A 25,829-nucleotide genomic window follows, 5' to 3' on the forward strand; every position below is an offset into this window, starting at 1 on the left:
TTAAACCAGGCTACTTCTTGGAGGCAAGGATTCTGGGGCTTCGTCTGACATACTTTGGGCATGTTGCAAAGAGGGACAGGTCCTTGGAGAGGGACATCATGCTTGGGAGGGTGGAGGGATGGCGCAAGAGGGGAAGACCCTCTACGAGATGCATTGATTCAGTGACTGGGGTAATCGGGATGGGTGTGTCAGAGGCAGTATGATTGGCACAGGATAGAGCAGGGTTTAGGGCTGTTATACATAAGGTCGCTATGAGTCGCAAACGACTCGACAGCACATAACAACAACAACAACAACACACAGCATAGATGCATCTAAAGGGATTTATGTTAAGCAAAATAAGTCAGTCACAAAAGGGCAAGTTCTATATAATAATATTATTGTTGTTATTAGGTGCCATTGAGTTGAGTATGACACATTAGCAACCCTATGAACAAAAGATCTGAGGGAAGCAGGTTGGAACTCTCCTTGTGATTTACGGCCTCTGAAAACCCACTGGAGGGTCAGCTATTGTCAACTATGAGTGGGTTCTGACTTGGCGGCACAAAGCAACATCAGTAATCTGAGCCCAAGAGTACTCTTCATTTCCAGTCCCATGACGGCCACCCTCCTGCAGCTTTGTGTAGGAAGGAGCATCTGTATCAAGGCGAATTTCAGGTGGTATTGTGACTTTGGTTTCTCTTGAATTCATTCTGCATATCCATAGCGATTGAGTTTTCCTAAAATCTTGACTTTGCTGCCTCTCTTTGCATAAACCTACAGTTTGATCTATTCTTTTCTTTTTTTTCTTAACTTTTATTCTATTATTTTTTGTGCGTCTACCGTCAAATCGGATCTGACTGGTACAGGAGATTGCCCTTCCTTCTCCAGCAGAGCATCTGGTGGATTGTTTGATCTCTTTTATTGTTTTTAATAGAGTCTAACTGGGAAGAAAGGCCTTCTACATAAAAAAAGCAGATGAAAATTCCATGTGCTCAGTCTCATTTTGCATGTGGTTTTTGCTAGACTGGCTCGCCTATTCTCATTCCTCACTTTTAGAAGGGCTGCCTTCTGCTTCAGCCAGTGGTTTGTTCTGGCTTGGAGACTCGGAGTTGTGGGCCCCTTGTGCCCAAAGAACTTGAACGAAGCAGCTAGTTGCAAATCCGTCTGTGGACGTTCTGAGTTAAGGACAAACGAGAGTGCGAGTCTTGGTTTCCGCTGAGAAATCCGCGGTAGGCTTCTCCTTTTGGTTCTGGATTCCCTTCATAATTTTCAGATAAAAAGTCTTTCACAGAGTTGGATTGTGTCGGTCTAGCTACCATGTCTCTAGCAAGACCATATACAGCAAGTTCCGATCGTTGGAGTAAAGACTGAAACTACATCCAGCTTTTACTTGCTTCTCATCCTGAAATAGTCTAGTAAAGGCGCTGTAAATGTGCAATACCATCCTTCCCCAAGAAAGTAGCAAGCGGTTACAGCGTAGGGCCCTATAGCTCAGGGGTTAGAGCACTGGTCTTGTAAACCAGGGGTCGCGAGTTCAAATCTCGCTGGGGCCTACGGAGCTTTCCTTTTTAACTTTTTTCTTTCCTTCCACCCCTAGAAAAACCAATCGATTATAGCTTTACACTATTGTCTAGACCTCCCCAATAAACACCCACCGAGCAGTCCTCTCTTTCTCTTGTATTTCAGTATTTGTGCTGCTTTTGCCGGAAATATCGCAGCGACCTTGCCGGCTGCGGGGAACACTGGCGGGCCTCCACCTAGCGGCGCCTGCAAGGAACGGCGGCGGGAAGCCTGAGGCGGCCGGAAATGCTCTCTCAATGCGGGCGCTCCGGAGCCGCCGCGAGGGCGCCCGCGGGAGGAAAGAGGATCGGAAATCATGGTGCGGGCTCCCGGGGCTCGGGAGAAGACGGGCAAAGGCGTAACAGGAGTCCGATTGCGGCGTTCTGGAGGATTTTGCCCAGAGGGTTTTCTTTTTTTTTTTTTTTTTTTTTTTTTTTTAGGGTTTTCTGACACTTCAGTTTCTTAAAGGGAAAATCAGGAATACACACTTTGGGGGCGGGCCCTGAAGCCACGAAATTTTATGTTGTTAGGTTCTGTCGAGTGGAATTTGACTGATAGTGGCCCTATGAATAAATAGCACATGGGAACCCTATCCTGTGCCATTTTACAATCTCTGACACACTAGACTCCATTGCTAGAGTCACTGTGTCAGTCCACCTGGTTGAAGGTCTTCCTTTTCTTCACTGTCTCTCCACCTTTACAAGCCTGATGTCCTCGCCAAGGAATAGCCTCTCCTGACAATTTTAGTGCTCCTACTAAAATTGATAGACTAAAAAAAAAGTGGTCTCTGCTTTGGAAATGTGTAGTTTTCCTACATTCCTGCTTCTCACATTCCACGTTCCAACCATTAGTTTCTTTTTAGAACTTTTCCTCCTCCTTTGTATTTCCAAATTTGAGGGCTCAACCTCGGTTGCCATATATGTTAGTCTACAATTCTAAGTGTGCTCTACTGTACATAGGGTTTTCGAAGGCCTGTTATATTTTGGAAGTGGATGGCCAATCTTTCTTTCTAGTCTGTCTTAATTTGGATGCTTAGTTTTAGAGCCATCTCTGACAGCAAGCATTTTACCGAGCAAATGAAAGACACTTCCCTTACAGAAATAACCAATACATTCAGAGTACTGAAAAGCAACGATGTCAGTCTAGAGACTAAGGTGCGCCTGATCCAGGCCATGGTGTTCGCAATTACTTTCCAGACGTTGGAGAGTTGGACAACGGATGACCCAGGAAGAATCGATGCCTTTTAGTTGTGGTGCTGTAGAAGAGTCTTGAACATCCCATGGACAGCCAAGAAAACAAATGAGTCTGTCTTAGAAAGAGTAAAACCTAATTTCTCCTTGGAGGCTAGGATTTTTAAGTTCCCTCTCACATACTTTGGGCACATGGCCAGAAGGGACAGATCCTCGGACATGCTCGGAAGGGTGAAGGGACAGCACAGGAGAGGTAGACTCCAGATGAGATGAATTGACACAATAACTGGGGCAATGGAGGTAGGTATGTTGGAATCTGTGAGACTGGCTCAGGACAGGGCAGGCTACTCGACAGCACATAACAACAACAACACAACTTTGGAAAAGAAAATCCTAATATAAAAATATAAAATAGATAATATACGGAAATTATTTACATTATAAATGTTGTTGTTGTTATGTGCCGTCGAGTCGTTTGTGACTCATAGCGACCCTATGCACAACAGCCCTAAACCCTGCTCTATCCTGCGCCAACCGCACCGCCTCTGACACACCCATCCCGATTACCACAGTCACCGAATCAATCCATCTCATAGAGGGTCTTCCCCTCCTGCGCTGTCCCTCCACCCTCCCAAGCATGATGTCCCTCTCCAAGGACCCGTCCCTCCTGGCAACATGTCCAAAGTATGTCAGACGAAGCCCCAGAATCCTTGCCTCCAAGAAGTAGCTTGGTTTAATCCTCTCCAAGATGAATCTATTTGTTTTCCTGGCAGTCCATGGTATATTCAGTACCCTTCTCCAGCACCACAGCTCAAAAGCATCCACTCTTCCCCCTCCTTCTTACAGAAACACTGAGCTTTAAACTCATTGGTATATCCCATATTTACTTTCAATATCTAGGTTCTCTCCCTCTCTGTGGAGTCTGTGGATGGGTAAACATATTTGGGTAGACATGCTTGGGTTAGGAAGCGAGCATCAGAACGAAGATGAGAAGAACCCTGAGTTTGAGCCCAGAGTCTCCATCTCTTTCCCTGGTTTGCAGATGCGTGATTACAATCTTGGAACCCGGTCTCCAACCACCTTGTACGAAAACCGCGAAGTCGGCCTCCGGGCCTACGCATGCGCCCTTAGTGAGGTCATAGCACGAGGGGGCACAAAGAGAGAAGCCTTGGGGTGCACTGACTGTAAAGGTGCCTGTGAAAACCGACGAGTGCTATGTATGGAAGTCCTTCAGAATCCATCTGGAAAGGTTGTCTCCGGGTTGTGAACAGATGGTTTTCATAGAAACTAATTTTGAGAACCTACAATATAATTCCTAGTAACCAGATAAATAATGGGTCTCACTTTCACCTCTGTTAATCAATATACTGAAAAGGGAATTCTAGATCCTACGAATTTGTGCTCCCTTCGATAGCTCAGCTGGTAGAGCGGAGGACTGTAGGGCTTCCTTGTGTGGTCATCCTTAGGTCGCTGGTTCGATTCCGGCTCGAAGGAAGAGCTCACGTTTTGGGTTTCTTTGGTAACTCCCGTCTTCCATCCAGATTAACTACTTTCTCTTTCCATCAGAATCGGGACTTGGTTTCCATCGTCTTAAAAAAGTGAACCTACTAGACATATTACTGAATTTGTTATAAAGAATCCCTTTCAGTGTTGCCGACCAATCGGCTGAGGTTCTGGGGTATCTAATCCTAGCTGCCCTTTATTTTGGCTTCCAGTTGATCTTGGGTCTTTTGTTGGAGACCCTTGAGCAAAAACGTTATGCAGTCGTCTAGTCTTTATGGCATGTTGTTAGGTGCCATCAAGTCGACTACGACCCATATAGCGAACAACAGATGGAAACCTTACTTTATCCTGCGCCATCCTCACTATCTCTGCCATGCACAAGCCTGTTGTTGTGGTCACTGTATCAATATCTTTTGGAGTCTTCTTTTCTGTGTGGGGACTTTATAGGCAATCCTCTAATTTAGCTCTTCAGCCCCAGTGTCAGGCCTCTGGCTACACAAATATAGCCTTACAGGGAAGGACCCTTTTTTATGGTGTTCCGTATTTTATGCCCACCAGTCTTGCAGGATTTTAGAATCTAGGATTTTACCCTAGAGTTATGGTCCAAAATAGCAGCAAACTGACACATATACCTGAACCGGAGATCAGAACCCCAAAAGCTTTGCAGTCGAACTCTGTGCAGGCCCTGGGGGGCCGCCCTGCCTTTCTCCAGGCTTCCTTCCGGGTTTAGCACGCGACTACGCAGGCTTGTCCGGGTCACAACTGCGTTCCTGCGCCTCCACTAGAGTCTACAGAGGTCCAGCGAGTGGATTGAGGAGAGCAAGCGAGGTTAGGACCAGAGTAATAAAGAGAAACTCACCAAAGATTGAAGAAAAAACCTATACGAAACAAAAATGAAATGTTACAACACTGGGAATAAAAACACCGGTAGTCCGGCAGCCAATTGCTGTCTTAAAAATGAAGCTCAGAGGAACTACATTGCATAGTTCAGCACAGCGGCTCGTTGGTCTAGGGGTATGATTCTCGCTTTGGGTGCGAGAGGTCCCGGGTTCAAATCCCGGACGAGCCCTAGTTTTGTGGGGGTTTTTTGTTTGTTTTTTAAATTTTCAAACCATTAGTTGTCAACAACCGGCAAAAGTTCTGTACAAATGTTTTTGCTTTTAGACTCTCTTGCAAAAGTGAGCAATGCTAAACTAAACTTGTGGCCGACCAGGCCTATGACTTTTGCTGGAACAAAATTCCCTGGGTTCTTGGATGTTTCCCCACTGGGAGCCCTCTGGGGACCTGGAGTGGGCTTAGTGGGCAGGAGTCACCCCGTAGGGTTTTGCCTGGGGTGGGAGTGCTGCTCGCTCCGCCCGCTTCCCACCAGTCTCGCCAGCTCTGGGGGTGGATCAAGGCAGGAGGGGCCTCCCGAGAGAAACCCGGCGCTGTCCCCATTGCACACACGCTCACTCGCCAGCGTTGGACCCTCACCACACCGCGTCCTGGTTGGTGCACGCGTGTGCAAACACCCCACATCCACTCCGCGGGATCCAGAGCAGGGCTCAAAAGAACCTCGTCGTCCAGAGGAGGAAGAAGCGGGTGAGAAACACAAACTTCCCCTCTCCACTCTGGTCCCCAGGCCGAGGTGGATCCGCACGCCTCCGCCTCCTCGCTGGTGACTTTGACAGAAACATTTTGGCCAAGGGGAGTCCCTTCTGGCAGAGGCAGGGTGAGAGACTGAGCTGGAGGAGCTGAGAGAGAAGTATAAGCTTACTTCTTGTTCGAATTAGGGTTTCTGCATTCCCATTCCATGACTGCCATCCACATCTGGGCAGAGGTGCCATTGTGGATACTCAGTTGTCTAGAATTGTCCCAGACTGAAAGGGACACCACAGAATAGGGAACAGAAGGGCAACCAGAAAGGATTGCACTTCTGCAAAACTGAGGACTCTTGTACCCAGATTTGTCATAAAAATTAAGAAGTAGGCGTTGTCTAGTTTTTGCAAATTTAACCGACATTTCGAGACTGGTGTTTCTGTTTGCTGTTTACACTCCTCTCTCTCCCCACCCTTAACCCACCCTTCGCGAATGTGAAATTCTTGTAGAGCTTTGCCAACAGCCCCTTTTAAAAGCTTTCTCACTGGACTCTTGGCATTCTTACTAGGAAGTTTTTGAAAAGCTTCTTTTCAAAGTTTTCTTTGTAGGAGACAGCATATTAACTGGTAGCAGCTCATGGGTAAAGCAGCGTCTTTATTTAGGAATGGCAAAAAAGACCCTCCCTTGCTGACACTGTTGTTGATTGCCTTAGAATGGAGCACGGTTCATAGCGACTCTATGAACAAAAGGCCTGAAGCCCCTCTACATCTACTGACATTTGCCAAAGTTCATAGAGTTTCGGAAGGCATGTTGTTTAGGAAGTGCATGCCACTCCTGCTTCTAATTGTTGCTACCATGTTGTAAATGTAATTACTAGCTTCCAAGAGGCTGTCTCGGATATTCAACAACTTAACCTAACCACATAGCTACAAAGTAGTTAGTGCAAGACCATAATTTTGAATACAAACACACATTATGCCAAGCAAACTTTTACAGAGTAGATAAGGAGCAAACAGGTTTGAATTTATGGAAGCATTTGACGAGGTTTCCTTTAAACCACAATTTTCAGTGACACTTTTAATATTAACTTGATTTTTTAAAAATCCCTTATAGAGAATATAAATACCAGGTGTGCATTGGAAAGCTTTCTGTCCCAGGAGTACTGTGACCATGGGCGAGTCATGTTCTCTTTCTTTGCTTTTCAGTTTTCTTATCTGTGAAATGAACGGCCTGACAGATGGTCTCCAAGGTCTCTCCTCTTTGATGCTATCTATGACTGGGGGAAGGGGAACTGTTAACAATGTGGTTGATAAAGAAAAGTAGGTACTCCAATAATGTGGAGAAAGACTACAGTCAGAGAGGGACTGGGGGAAAAGCATTCCAGAAAAGGAGAAAAAAAAAAAAAAGAATAAATGTCAAATTATATGCTGGGAAAAGTAAGAGGTGTACCAAGTTACTGTTGGAAGCGTTTACCCGCATGATTCATAAAGTTAAAGAGATGGCAAAACAACTATGAGATACCATCTCACCCCAGTAAGAATAACAAAATTTAACAGAGCAGCAAATATCAAATGCTGGTGAGGTTGCGGAGAAACTGGAATCCTTATTCACTGTTGGTGGGAGTGTAAAATGGTGCAACCACTGTGGAAGGCGGTATGGCACTTTCTCAAAAAGTTGTTAATAGAAATATCATTTGATCCAGCAATGCCACTACTGGGAATTTATCCTAAAGAAACCATAACGGCCACACAAGCAGATATATGCACACATATGTTTATTGCAGCTTTGTTCTCAATAGCAAAGAGCTGAAAACAACCCAAGTGCCCATCAACAAACAAATGGATAGAGAAACTGTGGTATATTTACACAATGGAATACTATGCAGCACTGAAAAACAAGGAACTCATGAAATATTATGCAAAATAGATGACCCTGAAGGACATTATGCTGAGTGAAATCTCAGTCACAACAGGACAAATATTGCATAAGGCCACTGTTGTAAAATGGGACTGACATTGGGGTTAAGGGAAGACAGAGAAGGAGGGGAGGAATGATGTATACTGCATTGGAATAGGTGAGGGAGAGAACTGTTTAAAGGGATATATAATTGGGTATTATTGTCATGACAGGAGTCCAGAATTAAAGCTGCACAGTAGAGTGGACTTGGGGGGAGGGACATAACAATGAAAGAGTTTTTCTTTTACTTTTCAAGGAGAAGAGTAAATTAGGTGGGAGAGGGTGGGCAGGAAGAAAAGTGCAACAGTGAATGATTGTAAATTTTCATTAAAATGAATTTTTTTAAATGAATTTTTTTAAAAAAGAGGGGGAGGGGAACCTCTAATCTGCTTTCCAGCAAAGAGAAATCTCTAGAAATAATTCTTCTCAAAGGGCACCTTGAAATACTCTTGAGAGAAAAAGTGAGTAGAAAGGCCAGAGTTTGTAGAAAGGTGAATGTTTAATCTTGTCTTTGTTTGGAAATATAGGCCTGTCTACAGGACTTTGTTCCCACTCTGCCTGAATCAATAGTGTTTCCTCTTCCTGGAGTGATGCTTCTTTTCATGAAAGTTGCATCCTCCTTTAGGCATTATTTCTGTGACTCAAGTTTCAGAGGTATAGAGCCAGAAAAACAAAATGTTAGAGTTAGAAAGGAATTTAAAGATTTTCTAATCTATTCACTCCATCATGTGATTGTATATTATCCCAAGGACAGACACATGCTCTGTAGAAAGAATAAGTACACCAACATTGGAGTCTTTAGAAGGTGTGTGTGTGGGGTGAAGGTGTCCACTTACTTGAGGGAGAGACGTAGGGAAAAATTTCAGGGAAAGGGGAATGACTTTCTTCAAGTTCAAGCTGTCAACATTTTAAAAGATTTTTTTTTTCAATTGACAGTTTCTTTACACATGTTAGAATTTCTGACAAAATGCAATAATCACAGGCTATCTTAATTCCTTGAGACCCTAAACCTCACCAAGTAAATTATCAGTCTTTCTCCCTCAGAGCTGCTGGTTGATACAAAGCACCAGAGAGGTGTCATCTTTGAGTTAGCAGTGCCGCTCACTATGGATTACACCACCAGAGCACCGTAGTGGAGACCTAGACTTCACAAATGAAACTGTGCTCAGTGGAATTTGCAATTATCTAGAAGTAGGGCTTTCCTGAGAACTTTGAAAGCCTCTGGCTCTACTTGGGAATTAGACCTACGTTGTTGGTAATGGCTTCAAACCTAATGAGAGTTTACATGATTGGGTTCTTCAAAGTGAGATCATCTGGGATCTCAAGAGTGAGATCAGAAGCAAAGGGAGATAGCATGGAGACACTTAGGACTTACTGTTGGAAAAATTCTTCAATTCCATGAACAATTGTTGTTATGTGGCATCGAGTTGACTCCGACGAAGCAGCCCTATGAACCCTGACCTATCTTGAGCCTCTCTCACTGTCTCTGACACACCTGTTCTCATTGTCACAGCCACTGTGTCACTTTACCTCATTCAGAGTCTTCCTTTCTTGCATTGTCCCTCCACTATTCCAAGCCTGATGTCCTCATAGCAACATGTCCAAACTATGTGAGACAGAGCTTCACAATTCTTGCCTCCAAGGAGCAACCTGGTTTCACCCTCTCTAGGACAGAACTATTTGTTCTCTTGGCAGTCCATGGTATGTTCAAGACTCTTCTCCAGCACCAAAACTCATAGATTCCTCTTCTGTTACCCTTATTTTTAAGCTCTCAGATGCATAGCAAGTAACTGAGAAAACAATGTGTTGGATCAAGCACACCTTAGTCTCCAGACTAACATTGTTGCTCTTCAGCACTCTGGAGAGGTTCCTGACAGCAGACCTTCCCAAAGCAACTCATCTTTTGATTACCCAACTGCTAGTGCTCAGAGTGTTGATTGTGGATCTGAACAAGATGAAACTGTTAACCTCAATCTCTTCTCCATCTACCATGATGCTGCCAACGGACCTGGTGGTGAAAATCTTCGTTTTCTTGATGTTGATAGGCAATCCATATTGAAGACCGTAGTCCCTGACCTTCTTCAGCAAATGGTTCAAGTTCTCCTTAGTTTTGGCATGCTAGGTTGAGTCATCTGCATAATTCAGGTTGAGGAGTCTTCTTCCAATCCTGATGCCACATTCTTCTTCATAGAGTTCAGCCTCCCAAATGATCTGTTCCACATATAGATTGAAAATATATGGAGAAAGGGCATATCCCTGATGCATTCCTTTCTTGATTTTGAACCATGAAGTGTTTCCTTGCTCTGTTCGTATGGCTGCTTCCTTGTCTAGATATAGGTTTCACATGAGCACAATAAAATGTTCTGAAATTCCCATTTTTCTCAATGTTAGCAACAATTTGTTGTGATCCATATAGTCAAATGTCTTTGCATAATCAGTAAAACACAATAGACATTCTTGTGGTACACCCTGCTTTCAGCCAAGATCCATCTGACATTGGCTATTATGTCCCTAGTGTCATGGTCTTTTCTATACCCAGCTTGTATTTCTGGAAGTTCTCTGTTGAGGTACTGTTCAGTTGTATTTTTGCAATCTTCAGCAAGATTTTGCTTGTGATATTACTGATATTGTTCATTAATTTCCACATTCTTTTGGATCACCATTTTTGAGAAGGGGATAAATATAGATGCCTTCAGATCAGTTGGCCAGGTAGTTGTCCTCCAAATTTCTTGGCACAACCTGGTGAGCACGTCCAGGACCAAATCTATTTGTTGAAATACATCAACTGGTATTCCCTCAGTCACTAGGGCTTTAATTTTTGCCAGTTTCTTCAGAGTAGATTAAATTTAAATTAAATTTCCTCCTTCATCACTATTGCTTCTTGATCCTATGCTATTTCATGAAATTCTTCTGTGTCAGCCAATTCTTTTTAGTAGAGTGACTGTACTCCTTCCATGTTCTTCACCCCCACCCCCAATCTTCTTTTAATACCTCCAGGATCACTCAACATTCTGCCCATGGCATCTTTAAGTGTTGAAACTCGAGGTTTTAATTTGTTCTTCAGTTCCTTTAGCTTAAAAAATGCCAAGCAGGTTCATCTCTTTTGATTTTCTAACTCCAGCTCTTTGCACATTTCATTATTAATATTTTGCTTTGTCTTCCCAACATGGAAAATTTATAGTGATCAATTCTTAGGTATCAGTCAGTGCTTTAAATGCTAAGAGTCTATTGTTGTTGTTTGGTGCCATTAAGTTGACCATGACTCACAATAACCCTATTAGCAACAGATCCGAAACTTGTCCTATCCTGCACCATCATCATTATCTCTGATGTTCTTGGATCCATTGTTACAGTCACTGTGCCAATTCATCTTGTTGAGGGTTTCTTTCTCTTTCTCTGATCCTCCATGTTTTCCAGCAAGATGTGTTTTTCCAAGCATGTGGAAAGTATGTGAGATGACGTCTCACCATTGTTGTTTCTAAGGAGCACTTTGATTGGTCTTCCTCAAAGCCCCATTCTTCTGGAGGTCTGTGGACTATTCAGTCCTCTACTCCTTTCTCAAAGAGTTCCTTTTATGAAGAGAGACCGTTATCTCATGGATGAAGTAAATTAACTATCCAAAAAGTGATTGTTAATATCTTCTGTTGTTGTTGTTGTTGTTGTTAGGTGTTGTCGAGTCGTAGATGACTCATAGTGACCCTATGAACTAAAGACCTGAGCACTGTTCATAGAGTTTCCAGGGACACGTCGTTTCAAAAGTGGATGCCACTCCTGCTTCCAAGCTTGTTTTAATTGGAAGCTCCATCAAACACTGTCCACCATGGGTAACCATTATCGTTTTTGACACATCAGTGTCACAGTGTTTAGCATCACAGCAATCACGAGTAGTCATGCTGTAATCCCGAAGGCACATGCTTTGAGGCCGCTGCCACCGGCTGCTTTGTAGGAGAACTTTCAACTTTATGGTGCATAATAATAAACAACATTTTCTGGTTAAATTAGCCTGACTTATCTCACCTATCAGAAACTTCAGATCAGCTGACTTGTTTCTCTAAGCATTCGGGAAGTTTCCAGAGGATGTAAACATACTTGCAAAAGAGCCCTTATAACCTATACAAGGACATTGTCTTTTCACTCCTTTCCTATTCCCTGAATGAGGTCTATCATTATAGAATGGCTTTTCTAAAAATATCTGAAGATGCCAGTACAGTGCTCTTTTCTTCTTTGGAGATCAAATGATCTGTTCAGAGTCTCCAACTAAATGTGTCCAGACGTGCCTTAAATTTGTTCCGGCAGAAATCACAGGGTTGCACAATTTGGTGGGTGGAGGGAGTGGGTAAAGGAAATGGGAAAGATCCCGTGGAGACCTGAAAAGGCAGGGTAATGGTGGGTGTAGTCCAGTGGTGATTAATTTTATAAAACACAGTGTGTGGAAATGAGTATATGAAATATAATGTCAATGAAGGAAAGTGTGAAACAAACACACACAAACCACTATGTGCATGCATTAAACACAATGTACATTAATAGTTATATATTGTTATGTGTTGTTGAATTACTTGGGGCTCATAGCTACTCTATATACAACAGCTCTGAACCATGTTCTATGCTAAGCCAATTTAATTGCCTTCAACATGCCCAGTCACTGAGTCACTCTATCTCATCCAGGGTCTTCCTCTCCTGCAATGTCCCTCCACCCTTCTAAGTATGACGTCTTTTCTTCAAGGACTGGTCCCTCCTGGCAATATGACAAAAGCATTTCAGAATCCTTGCCTCCAGGAGCAGCCTGGTTTCACCCTCTACAAGACAGACTTGTTTGTTCTCTTAGCTGTCCTTGGTATGTTCAACACTCTTCTCCAGCACAACTCAAAGGTGTTGTTGTTGTTGTTATATGTCATCAAGTCGCTTGCGACTCATAGTGACCCTATGTACAACAGCCCTAAACTCTGCTCTGTCCTGTGCCAATTGCATTGTCTCCGACACTCCCATCCTGATTACCCCCGTCACTGAATCAATCCACCTCATAGAGGGCCTTCCCTTCTTGTGCTGTCCATCCACCCTACCAAGCATGATGTCCCTCTCCAAAAACTGGTCCCTCCTTAAAACATGTCCAAAGTATGTTAGACGAAGCCTCAGAATCCTTGCCTCTAAGGAGCTGCCTGCTTTAACTCTCTCCAGGATGAATCTGTTTGTTTTCCTAGCAGTCCATGGTACACTCAATACTCTTCTCCAGCACCACAGCTCAAAGACATCAATTCTCCTTCTATCCTCCCTAGTCATTGTCCAATTCTCTGATGCATAACAAGTGATTTCACAGACCATGGCCTGTATCAGACACACCTTAGTCTCCAGAGAGACACCATTGCTCTTCAAAATCTTGGAAAAGTCCCTAACAGCAGACTTTCCCATTGCAGTATGTCTTTTAATTTCCTGGCTGCTGGTGCTGAGAGTGTTGGCTGTGGAGCCAAGCAAACTAAAGCTGTGAACAATCTCAATCTCTTCACCATCCATCCTGATGCTGCCAATTGGTCCAGTGGTGAGAATCTTTGTCTTCTTGACATTGAGCCTCAATCCATACTGAAGGCTGCACTCCTTGACCCTCTGCAGCAAGCGCTTCAGTTCCTCCTCAGTTTCAGCAAGCAGGGTTGTGTCATCTGCATAATGCAGACTGTTGATAGATCTTCCACTAATCCTGACCCCACATTTCTCCTCATAGAGCCCAGCCTCCTGGATAATCTGTTCTGCATACAGGTTAGAAAGGTATGAAGACAGGACACATCCCTGGTGTACACCCTTCCCAATTTTGAATCATGCAGTGTTTCCTTGCTCCGTTCTGATGACTGCCTCTTGGTCTAAGTATAGGTTTCGCATTAGCACGATCAAGTGTTCTAGGATTCCCATTCTTCTGAGAGTCAGCCACCCTTTGTTATGGTCCACACAGTCAAACACCTTTGCATAATCAATGAAACACATTCTACTGGTATTCCCTGCTTTTAGCCAAGATCCATATAACTTTAGCTACAATATCCCTAGTACCACGACCTCTTCTAAACCCAGCCTGGACTTCTGGCAGTTCTCTGCTGATGTGATGTTCCAGTCGTTTTTGGATAATCTTCAGTAGAATCTTGCTTGCATGTGAAATCAATGATATTGTTCTATAGTTTCCACACTCTGTTGGGTCACCCTTCTTTGGATGGGAACAAATATAGACCTCTTCCAGTCTGTTGGCCAAGTGGTTGTTCTCCAGATTTCTTGGCACAACTTGGTGAGCACGTCCAGGGCAACATCTGTTAGCTGAAATATGTCAATTGGTATACCATCTATTCCTGGGGCCTTATTTTTTGCTATCTCCTTCAAAGCAGCCTGGACTTCTTCCTTCATCACCATAGGCTCTTGCTCATATGTTGTTTCATTAAATTCTTCTGTGTCTGCCAATTCCTTTTGATACACTGACTCAGTATATTCTTTCTATCTTCTTTTAATACTTCCTGGATCATTTAATGTTCTACCTAAAGAATCCTTGATTATAGCAACTAGAGGTTTGAATTTGTTCTTCAGTTCCTTGAGCTTAAGAAATGCTGAGCGAGTTCGGCCTTTTTGATTTTTTGACTCCAACTCCTTGCACATTTCATTGTAATATTTTACTTTGTCACCCCACATTGGATTTTGAAATCTTCTATTCAGCTCTTTAGTATCTTGAATTCTTCCTTCTGCTTTGGCTTCTCTGCGCTACAGTTCAATATTCAGAGTCTCTTCTGACATCCATTTTGTTTTTTTCTTCCTCTTCTGTCTTTGCAATGACTGTTTGTACTCTTCCTGGATGACACCCTTGATATACTCCCACAGCTCAAAGATATTGATACTTTTATAATCCTTAGTCATTGTCCAGCTCTTTGATGCATAGGAAGTAATTGTAAAGACCATGGGCTACCAATAAAAATACAAGAAAGAAAATTTGCCCCTCAAATGGGGGCATGTACTTTGTCAATTTTGTTGTGTTCTTCTTTTATACTAGTTTGCTATGTTCTTGCAGAATCCTAGAGCGAGCTCATGAAACAACCTTTATGTCAAATGGGTTTTTTTTCCCTTTGTCCTCTCCCTAGGACCCAGGAGACTGGATCAGAAGGGAGCTTGAGTGATATACTCTATACAATTCTGTGACATTTCCCCCATGGCTTCTCCATTTTTCTCCTACCTCTTCATTATTTTCTTCTCTCAGGATGAGTCCTTTCTCAGGGACATCACATACTCATACAGAGATATACTTTACTCAGGATGACGCACCCAGACACAACTATGATTTAGAGTTAATGGAACTTAAACCATCGTCTTGGGATACCTGCTCTTCTTGCCTTAGAGTGGTCATAAAGAAAGAAGTGGAAAACTCCTCGGAGGGTGAGGCGAAGTTGAGGAGGGTGAGTAAATATTCAGAGGCATTGCTCAAGGTTAGTCTGGAAGGAGGATGAGCAGATACTGTCTCTACAGATGAAGGATTTACAGTCTGATTCATTTATGGTTGTTTAATCTTAGAACTTCCTCTTAAGAAAAACAGATTTACATAATACTTCCTTCACACAGCTCCAGCAAGGATTAAATGATACCGTATGTACATGAGCATCATAAAATAAAAGTGCTTATGACACTGCTTATTGTAATTATGATGATTTTAAGTACAATCTTTCCCCCCCTCCCCCGAAGTCAAAATTATAGTTATCTTGGGCTGTTACAAGATAAATACCACAAGTGGGTTATTTTAACAAACAGAATTTATTTTCTCAAAGTTTAGGAGACTCATTCACTCAATAGTTGGCGATAGTGGATACAGAATAGCAAAGGAGAAAGGATACAACCGTAAGGCACACCCTTCCTGATTTTAAAGGTAAACTATTAATTGGTTTAGGTGGATTAATATTTGACCTAGTCATACCTAGGGAAAAGGTGAATGACTCCTCTTATTTGTCTAAGAGCAGTGTCCTTGGTTCTCAGATATCTGTTAGGGATTGGGGATTGTCAGTTCTATTCTCTCCACCCAGTGCATCTGAAAACTATATAAACCAAACAGGCCTGAGGGCCTCCGGGTTCACACAGCTGGGATCCATCGCCAGATACACACAGCTGAATCTCTCCTCCATTTGAGGGAAAACAGTCAATATTTTGTAAGATTCTTCTCCTGGGTTATTTGTTGTCCTATTTGTTTGTATAGATACAATTTCTAGCCTACCATCCGCTTCAGTAAAACTATCTCCCCTCCAGAGCCTCTGAACTCAAACTCATGAGCTAAGAAATAAGCAAATCAGATTCTAATGTTTCAAATACAAACGGGTTTCTCTGGGGATGATCTAAATGCTGTCAAAAGGAGTTCTGCTGGTGTAGTCCGGAAGGAGTTGAATTGCTCACCCAAAGGCTGCAAGTCTCTCTGGTGACTGGAACCACCAGTGCTTCTGGGGCACAAAGATTGGTAGAGTCCTCCCATGCAATTAACAATTTGGAAAACTGGAAGGAGTTTCGCTATTTTTTGGAACCAATTTGATAGCAGTGAGTTTGAGGTTTTTTTCTATAAGGACAAAAGGCGTTCTGGTGGTGTGGTGCGGACTATTTCAGGTGGCTAACAGAAAGGTTGGCAGCTCAAATCCACTGCTCCACGGCAGAGAGATGGACAGCCTCTTCTGGTAAGGATTTATGCCTTGGAGATTGATGGAGGGTCACAGTGAGTAGGATTTTACTTCATTGTAGAGGTTTAATTTGGGGGCTACAAGTAAACAAAGGGAGATTAGTGAGGTTACGAGCAAGTGGAAGATTTAGGAGGTGTCTCTAAATGATGATAAAGTCCCAAAAGATCTGAGGGTGTCGTTTAGTGAAGGACATCGGGAACCACAGGCACAGCAATTGCATGTGGCTTTAATATGGGAAGAAACATAAAGTGTTAGCCCTGCTTCCTTCTTACCTTCTCTAGAATTTCTATCTTTAAAAAAGTTTTGGGTGCTCTTTAAAAGTAAAGTAGAATACAAAAACAAAACCAAAAAAAAGTAAAGTAGACTACACCACAAGATTACAAGAAATTACCGTAGAGGGGGAAGAAGGAAAGACAAGGGAACGAATACGATTTCACGTTGTAGTATTGCCCTAGAATACATATGAATATAAATCTGTGTTTGTGGAAATTGTAATGTAAGCAATGATGGTAACTCCCTGGTGCGCAAAGTTTGATGAATCTCTTGAATACAACCATTGCTTTGGTGAAAAGAAAACTTAATTGTCTTCCAGTTAGGCTCCTCAACATAGGACCCCCGAATTAGGTTTCTGGGGCTGTTAATCTTTGTGTGAAGAGACTATCCATCTCTCCCCCTCAGAGCAGCTGGTAGAATTGAACAGGTGACCTGACCTTTTAATCCATAGCACAAGACCCCATGCCAGAACTCCTTGTGCCAAAAGAAGGAAATATTATTTATTGTGAAAACTAGGCAATCTGGTTTGAAACAGAGGATAAAGTTAGTCTAAAAGACAGTTGGGACAAATTCCACTGATGAAAGGCTGATTGACAGATGCTGAGCATAGAAGGATAAGAATGTGTAAGTTTGATCTTCGCATTTAGGAAGATTTATTTTTCTTTCTTTTTTTTTAAATTTTTTTTAAGATTTATTTTTCTATCACAAATAATGTATCTTACTTGTTTTTCCCCCCTCAATTCTATTGTGAGGGTTTTTGTTTTGTTTTGTTTAAATACACACTTAAAATTGAATATATGAGCGAGAAAGATGTGAGTGGGAAAATGCTGAATATCGGTGCCACGGTGCCACAGTGTATGGTGATACTTGAGTTCGAGATGTCTTAAAGAGTCATGGTTATAGTGGCAAACCTTTTTTTTTACATAATTTGTAAAAGATTATTAAGGCAAACTTTCAGTGAGTTGTTATGGGATAAATGTATGAATTATATAAATCAGAAATGAAAGCACCCTTTATCTTTCCAGAATGGGATGCAAAGGCCTTAACTTGCAAACAGCAAGTGGCTTTTGAAGAATCAAAGCTTTTGTGTGTCACTCTAATGTCTTAACTAATGGTGACACATGGGCTTGTTTACAGGCTGTGTCTTAGGGGTTACTCCATCTCAGAGAGATTGACCCACATGCCATCTCGTCATCCACTTCTTCCTGCTGGTGCCTTTGCTACCAGCTAAATGAAAATAAACATGTCTCTCTGATTCCATGGTCCCTGGTGAAACTAGGCCACATTCTCATCTTCTATGGGAGCCACAGATCTTCAGACTTTTAGGGCTAGTAACTTTGTAATTTTATCAATGAGTAAATTTAGACCTGGAAAGAAAAATTAAGGCAAGTGTTTAAAAAACAAATGTTGAGGGAACCCTCCAGCTATTCCAAGGCAGGGAGGATGGGGCAGTCTGCTTCTTTAAACATTACAGACTTGGAAAATCTTTTGGAGCGTATCTACTCTGTCCATTGGTTGGCTATAAGTCAGAAACTAATTGGCAGCAATGGGTTGTATGCTATGAGGCCAGCACTGTGAATCAAAGGCAAATGACATGAACCCTGATCTCTTGTAGATTAAACAAGTACTTAGGCAATTGGTTGCCCAAGCTTGGCTTGCTCAGGAATGGTGCTCATGAAACTTAACAAGTAAATTCTTGGCAGATGCTGAATTTGGTAGCTTTTGCTTTGCCTTTTGGGCCTTTGGTCTTATTATAGAAATCACTGAGAGTTGAGTTAGAGACTCTATACAGGCCTGCTAGCTGAGACTGTTCTCTGAATACCTGTACAATCACGATGTATACAGTTGTCAGGTTCCACTGAGACAATTCCGAATCATGGTGACCCTATGGATAATAGATAGATCCAAACCCCATTCATCCTGCATCATCGCCACAATTTCCACAATGCTTAAACGCATTGTTGGAGTCTCTGTGTCAATCCGTATGCTTGAGGCTCTTCCTCTCTTATTGACTTTCTGCTTTCTCCAGCGTATCTTTTCCCCAAGGGCCGGCCTCTCTTGACAACGTTACTGAATATGCAAGTTGATGAAGTTTCACCATCTTCGATTTATCATGAGAGCGAGGTGATTACACTTTCTCCAAGACAGACTTATTTGTTCTTTTGGCAACCGACCTATGTTCAGTGCTCTTTCCAATAGTACAATTCAAAGGCATTAATTCTTCTTTCATCTTCTTCATTCATTGTTTAACTTCCACATGCATTTTTAAAGCAATTGAAAATATATCTTGGTTCAGGTGTGCCTTAGCCTTTAAACTCACAACCTTGCTCTTTAGCAATTTAAAGAAGCCCTTGATAGCAAATTTGCCCATTGAAACACATCTTTTAATTTCTTGACTGCTGCTACTATGTGTGTTGATTGTGGATCCAAGTAAAATGAAGTCCTTGATGACCTCAATCAACTTTTCATCTGTTGTGATGTTTGTTTTTTTTTATTGGGAGGGTTTTTTCTTTTATGTTGAAGTGTAATCCAAATTGAATGAAATACCTTTTGATCTTCTTCTATAAGTACTTGTTATTGTTATTTGCCATCAAGTCAGAAAACTTAGTCTCTAGCAAGTTTTTAGAGTCATTGAAGCAAAGGAGGTGATTGCCCAATTTTTTCCCATAGACATGTCTTGAAAGAACCCACTAATTCCTTTATCTGAAGAATGTCTATTTGTGCTTAATTGAATATGCAAAGGCATTTGACCATGTGGATCATAACAAATTATGGCCAACGTTGAGAAGAATGAGAATCCCAGAACATTTAATTGTGCTCATGCAAAACTTATACCTAGGACAAGATGCTATTGTGGGAACAGAGCAAGGGAACACTACATGGTTTAAAATCAGCAAAGGTGTGCATCTGGGTTGTATCCTGTCTCCATACCTATTTAATCTGTATGCTCTTCAAATTATTCAAGCAGTTGGGGTCTATGAAGAAGAATGTGGCAGCAGAATTGGAGACAGACTCATTGAAAATCTTCGTTACACAGATAACACCATCTTGCTTGCTCAAAGTGAGGAGGACTTTAAACGCTTGCTGCAGATTGTTAAACACACAGCCTTCAATATGGATCACATTTCAATCTCAAGAAAACAAAAATCCTCACCATTGGACCAATAGGTAATGTCATGATAGATGGAGAAAAGATTGAAACTGTCATCTTACTTGGACCCACAATCAGGACTGATACCACAGCAGTCAGGAGATCAGGAGGCAATATTGCACTAGTAAAGTCTGTACTTCTTAAAAATTAGGGACCTCTTCAAATTATTAAGGAGCAATAACGTCTTGCACCTGGAAAGTTTGCAGTCAGGGACTTCACATTATTGAGGAACAATGATTTTAGTTTGAGGACTAAAGAGTATCTGATTCAGGTCATGGTCTTTTCAGTCACTTGCTATGCATCTGAGAGCTGGACCATGAATAAGGGTGACAGAAGAATTGATGCTTTTGAATTGTGGTATTGGAGAAGAATACCCCTTGGACTGCCAAAAGAATAAACAAATATGTCTAGAAAAGATGCAGCCAGAGTGCTCCTTGGAGGCAAAGATGATGAAACTTCATCTCACATAAGTCAAGCATTTTGGCTAGGAGAGGCTATTCCTTGGAGAGGGACATCATCCTTGGAAAGGTGGAGGAATGGTGAAGGAGAGGAGGATGCTCAACCAGGTTGCTTGACAGTGACTACAACAGTGGACTTTAGTATTTCTGAGACCGTGAGGAAGGCACAGGGTTTAGATCTGTTGTTCTGAGATCTGTTGGTCCTATGAGTCTTGTTCAACTACATGGCACTTAACAACAGTAGCTCCCACACACTGTGAATGTTATCAGCCACATTCTTATCCACACTGCCACCTAATGACTCTTTTGGGTATTATTAGCTCTGGTTTTACAATGCTGGTTTTAGGTCGAAGTATGCTGTGTGACTTCTAAGATCTTTTCTACTCCTGAAATCCTGGGAGTCTATACTTGCTGTTAAAGTGACCAGTATTTGCCCATGTGAAGAAAAATACTTAATTTATTGAAAATCAGTAAAAACTTTTATAAGATCTCCAAAATACTAGAAAGAAAACACTCAGGAGACTGAAAAGCACAACAGCAATTAAAGAACTTTGCCCATTTGTAGCATGGTGGCCCCGCAGCAGGTTGGATCAGTGACAGCAAATGAATATACTCTTTCAGCGATAGCTTACAACTCTACAACCACTTAGTGCCCTCTGGACATAATTTGACTTGCTTCTATTAAAAATCACCATCTTATGTGTTTAATGGAAAAATTTTATTCTACTATTTTATTTGATTTTGTGAAGTGACCAAAGTTTTCCTTCACTCATAATTCATCCTTCAGTCATGTATCACATTTTTCTATAGTTGTTATGAACTAACAGGGTGGAGCAATGCCAAATGCTGATTTCAAAGAAAGTTTTCTCAGTCACATACCTTCTTCTATGTAAACCATAGATTTCTTGTCTTTTTTGTTTATAACATTCTCAGTGCAGCTAGCACCTCTGGCCTTTTAAAGGGCTACAGAAATATTACAGAGACATGAAAAATAGCATTTACTGACTTCACACACACAAAATGACAAAGTACAGACAAGGACCTCTGGTGTATAATCCATAGGGAGCTGCGCTACTAACCCAAAGGTTATGCCTCTGTGGAGGCACCAGTGAAGAAAGGTGAGCAGTAGAAACCCAACTGGGGTGGGGTGGGGTGGGGAGAGGGCTCAGCTATGAGTTAGTTCTAACTCAACAGCAGTCAGGAAATAATGCACCATTTATTTTCATTTTATATTTATATTTATATGTATATGTAGATGTAGATATAGATCTATCTCTATCTCTATTTCTATATCCATTTCCATTTATATTTATGTTTATGTTTATACTTATATTTATATTTACCACATTTTCATTTTATAAGATTTCCATCACATTTAAGAATATTCTGAAGGCAGTTTTCTCCTTTTATAATAATTTCATAATATATGTAATAATTGTCAGGAAATCAAAGACAATCATAAATAAAATGAGTTACTCATGGACTGTTTCTTTTTTTTTTATGGACTGTTTCTACATAATGTTTTTTAAAGTTATAGCAAAAATTTAGTGTGTATTATAAGATGTGAATGCAGTCTCCTATGCTTGGTATAATGTAGAGCAGACCTAATATGGTCTTTAAAACTGTGATGAATGTGTTAGTAAGGGAATGAAAGAGTAAATATGCCTTATCTATAGAAGCCAAAGCTGTAATAAAATACTCCCTGTAGTGGGTGTCATGTGCCTGTCAATACGCCCATCTTCCTATTTCACAAGGAAGATAGTCTTGCAAATTGTTTTCAATTACATTATAAGCCATATTTATTTCTATTTTAAATTGTCCATGACTGGGTTAAAATTATGCTCCAGGAAGAAGTACTATTCTGACTCTATGTTTGAGTGTCTGTGGCGCACCATCCCTTTGGATGTGTGCTTTCTGCCCTTCTTGAGCAATGATAGCAGGGATCCTCTTTTTCTTCTTTCCACAGAGACATTAATGCAAATTGGAAGGCCTTTGATTTAATGAAAAAGTTTGAGTTATATTTCTTTTACTTCTTTGTAACATCATTTTCCTGTTGTATAACAACATATGTAACTATTCAGTAGAAATTATATAAAATATTCTTCTCTGTGAATAAGCCAATTCTACTCAATGTGAGAAATTCCTAGAATAATAGGATATGCTTGAATTTCTTCTCTAATCCCCTGTTATGAGTTGATCCCAGACCCACTTCTAAGAATTACATAGCTTCTTCTAAGCCCTTCTTGTGTTGTTTCCAAATAAGACACAATACTTCCCCATTCAACCATGAACTATCTACTTCTTGGGAAAGTATGCCTGACTCCCTTTACAACAAGGCAAAAATGTTTTCTTCACAACTGACTAATTAACATGTGCTGGAACTCTGTCCTTAACAATCCCAATTGACACTTTCCTTTGTTTGAGATTCCCCCAAATCCCTCTCTTGACAGCTTTTACCTTCTACATTATTATTAATATCTTGATAAATTGGAAAGCTCCTCCCCCATAGATACCATATGCTTCCTTTGAGGAGGCATTTGGTGTATCTTTAACATTCTTTGTATTCCCAGAACCAAGTATACTATTTAGGGCACTCTGGTGGTGTAGCCCTTGGAGAACTATGTGTTAACCTAAAGGCACACAATTTTAATCCACCAGCTGCTCCAGGAAAGAAAGACGGGTCATCTCCTCCTGATTTTCAGTCTTTGAAAACTCAGTGAAGATCAGTAGTTTGACTCAATGGCAATGAGAGAGATAAGAGCATACTGTTTGGTACTCAGTTGGGCTTATGTAATATTTGTTAAGAAATTAAAGAACATGAATGAGTTTTGAATGCTAAGACTATCACTCACTCATGCATTGCTGTTGAGTCAATTCATTGTTGACCCTTTTCATCAGGTCTCTATACAACCCATCAAAGATTGGCCATCTTTCTCCTAGGACTGTTGGTGCACTATAATAAAATAATAGTCAGTGATCCCAAGGGATAAGAAAGAATGTTTGGGGCTGGAAGTTGTATTTAAGAAACTTTGAATAGACTTTTTAAAGGAATGGATTGATAAGAAGCATGAGGTTAATGAAGAAGGGGGGGGGGGGAGAAATGACTAGGTGACTGAGGATGCCAGATTCTTGATGCCTTGTCAGAGAGAAAAGTACTTATTCTTTCAGCAATGTAGTTCTGTGCTCCTATTGTACTTCCTTTTGCCATTGGCAGGGGTCTCTGTTGGAAGAGATGATGATGGGCCTGGGCCCCCTGTTGTTGGTCTTCATGCTGGGTCTGAGTCTGACCCCACCAGCCCTGACTCAGGATGACTCCAGGTACAAACACTTCCTGACCCAGCACTATGATGCCAAACCAAAGGGCCGGAATGACAGATATTGTGCAAGCATGATGGAGAGACGAGGACTGACGACACCCTGCAAAGACACCAACACTTTCATTCATGGCAACAAGGGCAACATCAAGGACATTTGTGGAAACAAGAATGGAATCCCTCATAGAGAAAATTTAAGAATAAGCAAGTCTGCTTTCCAGGTCACCACCTGCAGGCATACAGGAGGATCCCCTCGGCCACCGTGCCGGTACAGAGCCACGCAAGGATTCAGAAACATTGTTGTGGCCTGTGAAAATGGCTTACCTGTCCACTTTGATGAGTCCTTTTTTCATCTGTAGCCAAAAAGACACTAGCCCAGGGCTGGGGTGGCCATCCTTCCCTTTTACACTTCTGGGTGGTGGCAACAATACTCATTGCCAGAAGCACAGAAAATGAGATGAATGTCTGAATTTTTTATTTCTTGTTCTACAACACATTTAATAAATGAAAATGCCTCTGAAAATTGCAGGAATCATAGTCTTCTCACTGATTTATGGTATATTGGTCTTTCCCCTTTGCTCTGTGCAAAAGCTCCCCAAGAGGATTGGATGAACTAGAAATACCTTTTCCTTTATTAGTTAGTTCTAGGAATAGTAGGGAGGTGGTCTTTACATTTTGTGAAGGTAATGATGATAAATTGATCTTACAGAGAGAGCTGGGGAAAATTTTCAGGTGAAACAAATTGGTTTTTGCTGTCATATAATAAACCACTATTATTTTTCTAAATGTTAGGCCTTGGGGAGAAGAGTGTAGGACTAAAGAACATTAGTTAATCATAATCTGCCTCTCTCTGATATGTCAAGTGCAATTACGGTTACCCACAATGGACAGTGTTTGGTGGTGCTCTCTGGTTGAAACGGAAGCAGAAGTGGCATCCACTTCTGTAAATAGCTTGCCTCCGGAAACCCTATGAACCTGGAGAAAGGATGAAAGTCACACACGCAAGTGTTAAGGACTTTCGTTCATAGGGTCGCTATGAGTTGCCTACAACTCGACGGCACTTAACAACTGTCTATATCCCTTTTTCTCTCACTGACACACACACACACACACACACACACACACACAAACACACATGTCTTCTTGCCAGTCTCAAGCAATTGATACTTTTAATATTATTTAATATTTAATGTTGCCAGGATATTTTTGTCATGGTTGTTTTACATGAACTTAAATATTTTAATGACAGGCTTATTTATTTACCTTATCAACTGATGTCTGGCAACTGTGAAATCTTGGGCAACTTATAGAAATATTATGAATTTATTTTTTTCTTTAACTAGATTGATTTTCAAGTAAACATTAACTAAAGTTAACAAATACTCTTCTTGTAAAATACACAAAGCCACAGTTTCCATGATCCATTTCCTGCTACCAAGTTTCTGTAACAAGTGCCTGAGTATTTTGTTTAGAAAGTCTTGCTAGGTGCCATTCAGTTAGCTCCAAACTGTGGAGACCCATTTACAACAGAAAGAAACATTGCCTAAACCGAGATTATATTGGACAATATTATTTTGTGATCAATAAGATTTTCATGAAGTAATTTTCAGAAGTAGATGACGAGGACATTTTCCTTACTCTACCTTATTTCTGGAAGTTCCAATGAAACTTGTGCATTATGGCTGACCCAACTGCTGTTTGAAATACCAGAGATAAAGATTCCTAACAACATTCAACCCACTACAATATGATACACTGTACATCAGTGTACATTAGATAGCAATTGCAAATAAACTGCAGTTACTAATTCAGCTGCCTTGTGAATTTGTGCCTGTCTTTCTCTTATGGAGCCACTGTTGTTGTTATTGTTGTTATGTGCCGTCGAGTCGCTTGAGAGTCATAGCAATCCTACGTACAACAGCCATAAACTCTGCTCTGTCCTGTGCCAATCACACTGTCTCCGATAACACCTATCCCAATTACCCCAGTCACTAAATCAATCCACCTTATAGAGGGCCTTCCCTTCCTGTGCTGTCCATCCACCCTACCAAGCTTAATGTGCCTCTCCAAAGACTGGTCTCTCCTTACAACATGACCAAAGTATGTCAGATGGAGCTTCAGAATCCTTGCCTCCAATGAGCAGCCCAGTTTAACCCTCTCCAGGATGAATCGGTTTGTTTTCCTAGCAGTCC

The 25,829-nt window shown here is 41.4% G+C and overlaps 1 protein-coding gene and 3 non-coding genes across 4 annotated transcripts; all 4 read left to right on the forward strand.

Annotated features, from left to right (window-relative positions):
• The first annotated feature begins 1,462 nt into the window (after positions 1-1,462).
• Positions 1,463-1,535, forward strand: TRNAT-UGU. Its single transcript has one exon. It is a non-coding gene; the product is annotated as a tRNA-Thr (tRNA).
• Positions 1,536-4,136: 2,601 nt separating this feature from the next.
• On the forward strand, positions 4,137-4,226 carry TRNAY-GUA. The gene is given in 2 exon segments: positions 4,137-4,173; positions 4,191-4,226. It is a non-coding gene; the product is annotated as a tRNA-Tyr (tRNA).
• A 1,006-nt stretch (positions 4,227-5,232) lies between these two features.
• Positions 5,233-5,304, forward strand: TRNAP-UGG. Its single transcript has one exon. It is a non-coding gene; the product is annotated as a tRNA-Pro (tRNA).
• An 18,237-nt stretch (positions 5,305-23,541) lies between these two features.
• ANG (angiogenin, ribonuclease, RNase A family, 5) lies at positions 23,542-23,996 on the forward strand. Its single transcript, XM_006883281.1, has one exon. It carries the CDS (start codon positions 23,556-23,558, stop codon positions 23,994-23,996), a length of 441 nt encoding a protein of 146 aa, XP_006883343.1. The 5' UTR covers positions 23,542-23,555.
• Positions 23,997-25,829: the final 1,833 nt, after the last annotated feature.

The sequence above is a fragment of the Elephantulus edwardii genome, unplaced genomic scaffold (assembly GCF_000299155.1).
Source record: "Elephantulus edwardii isolate Elephantulus edwardi_28Jun2011 unplaced genomic scaffold, EleEdw1.0 scaffold00026, whole genome shotgun sequence".
Classification (NCBI taxonomy): Eukaryota; Metazoa; Chordata; class Mammalia; order Macroscelidea; family Macroscelididae; genus Elephantulus; species Elephantulus edwardii.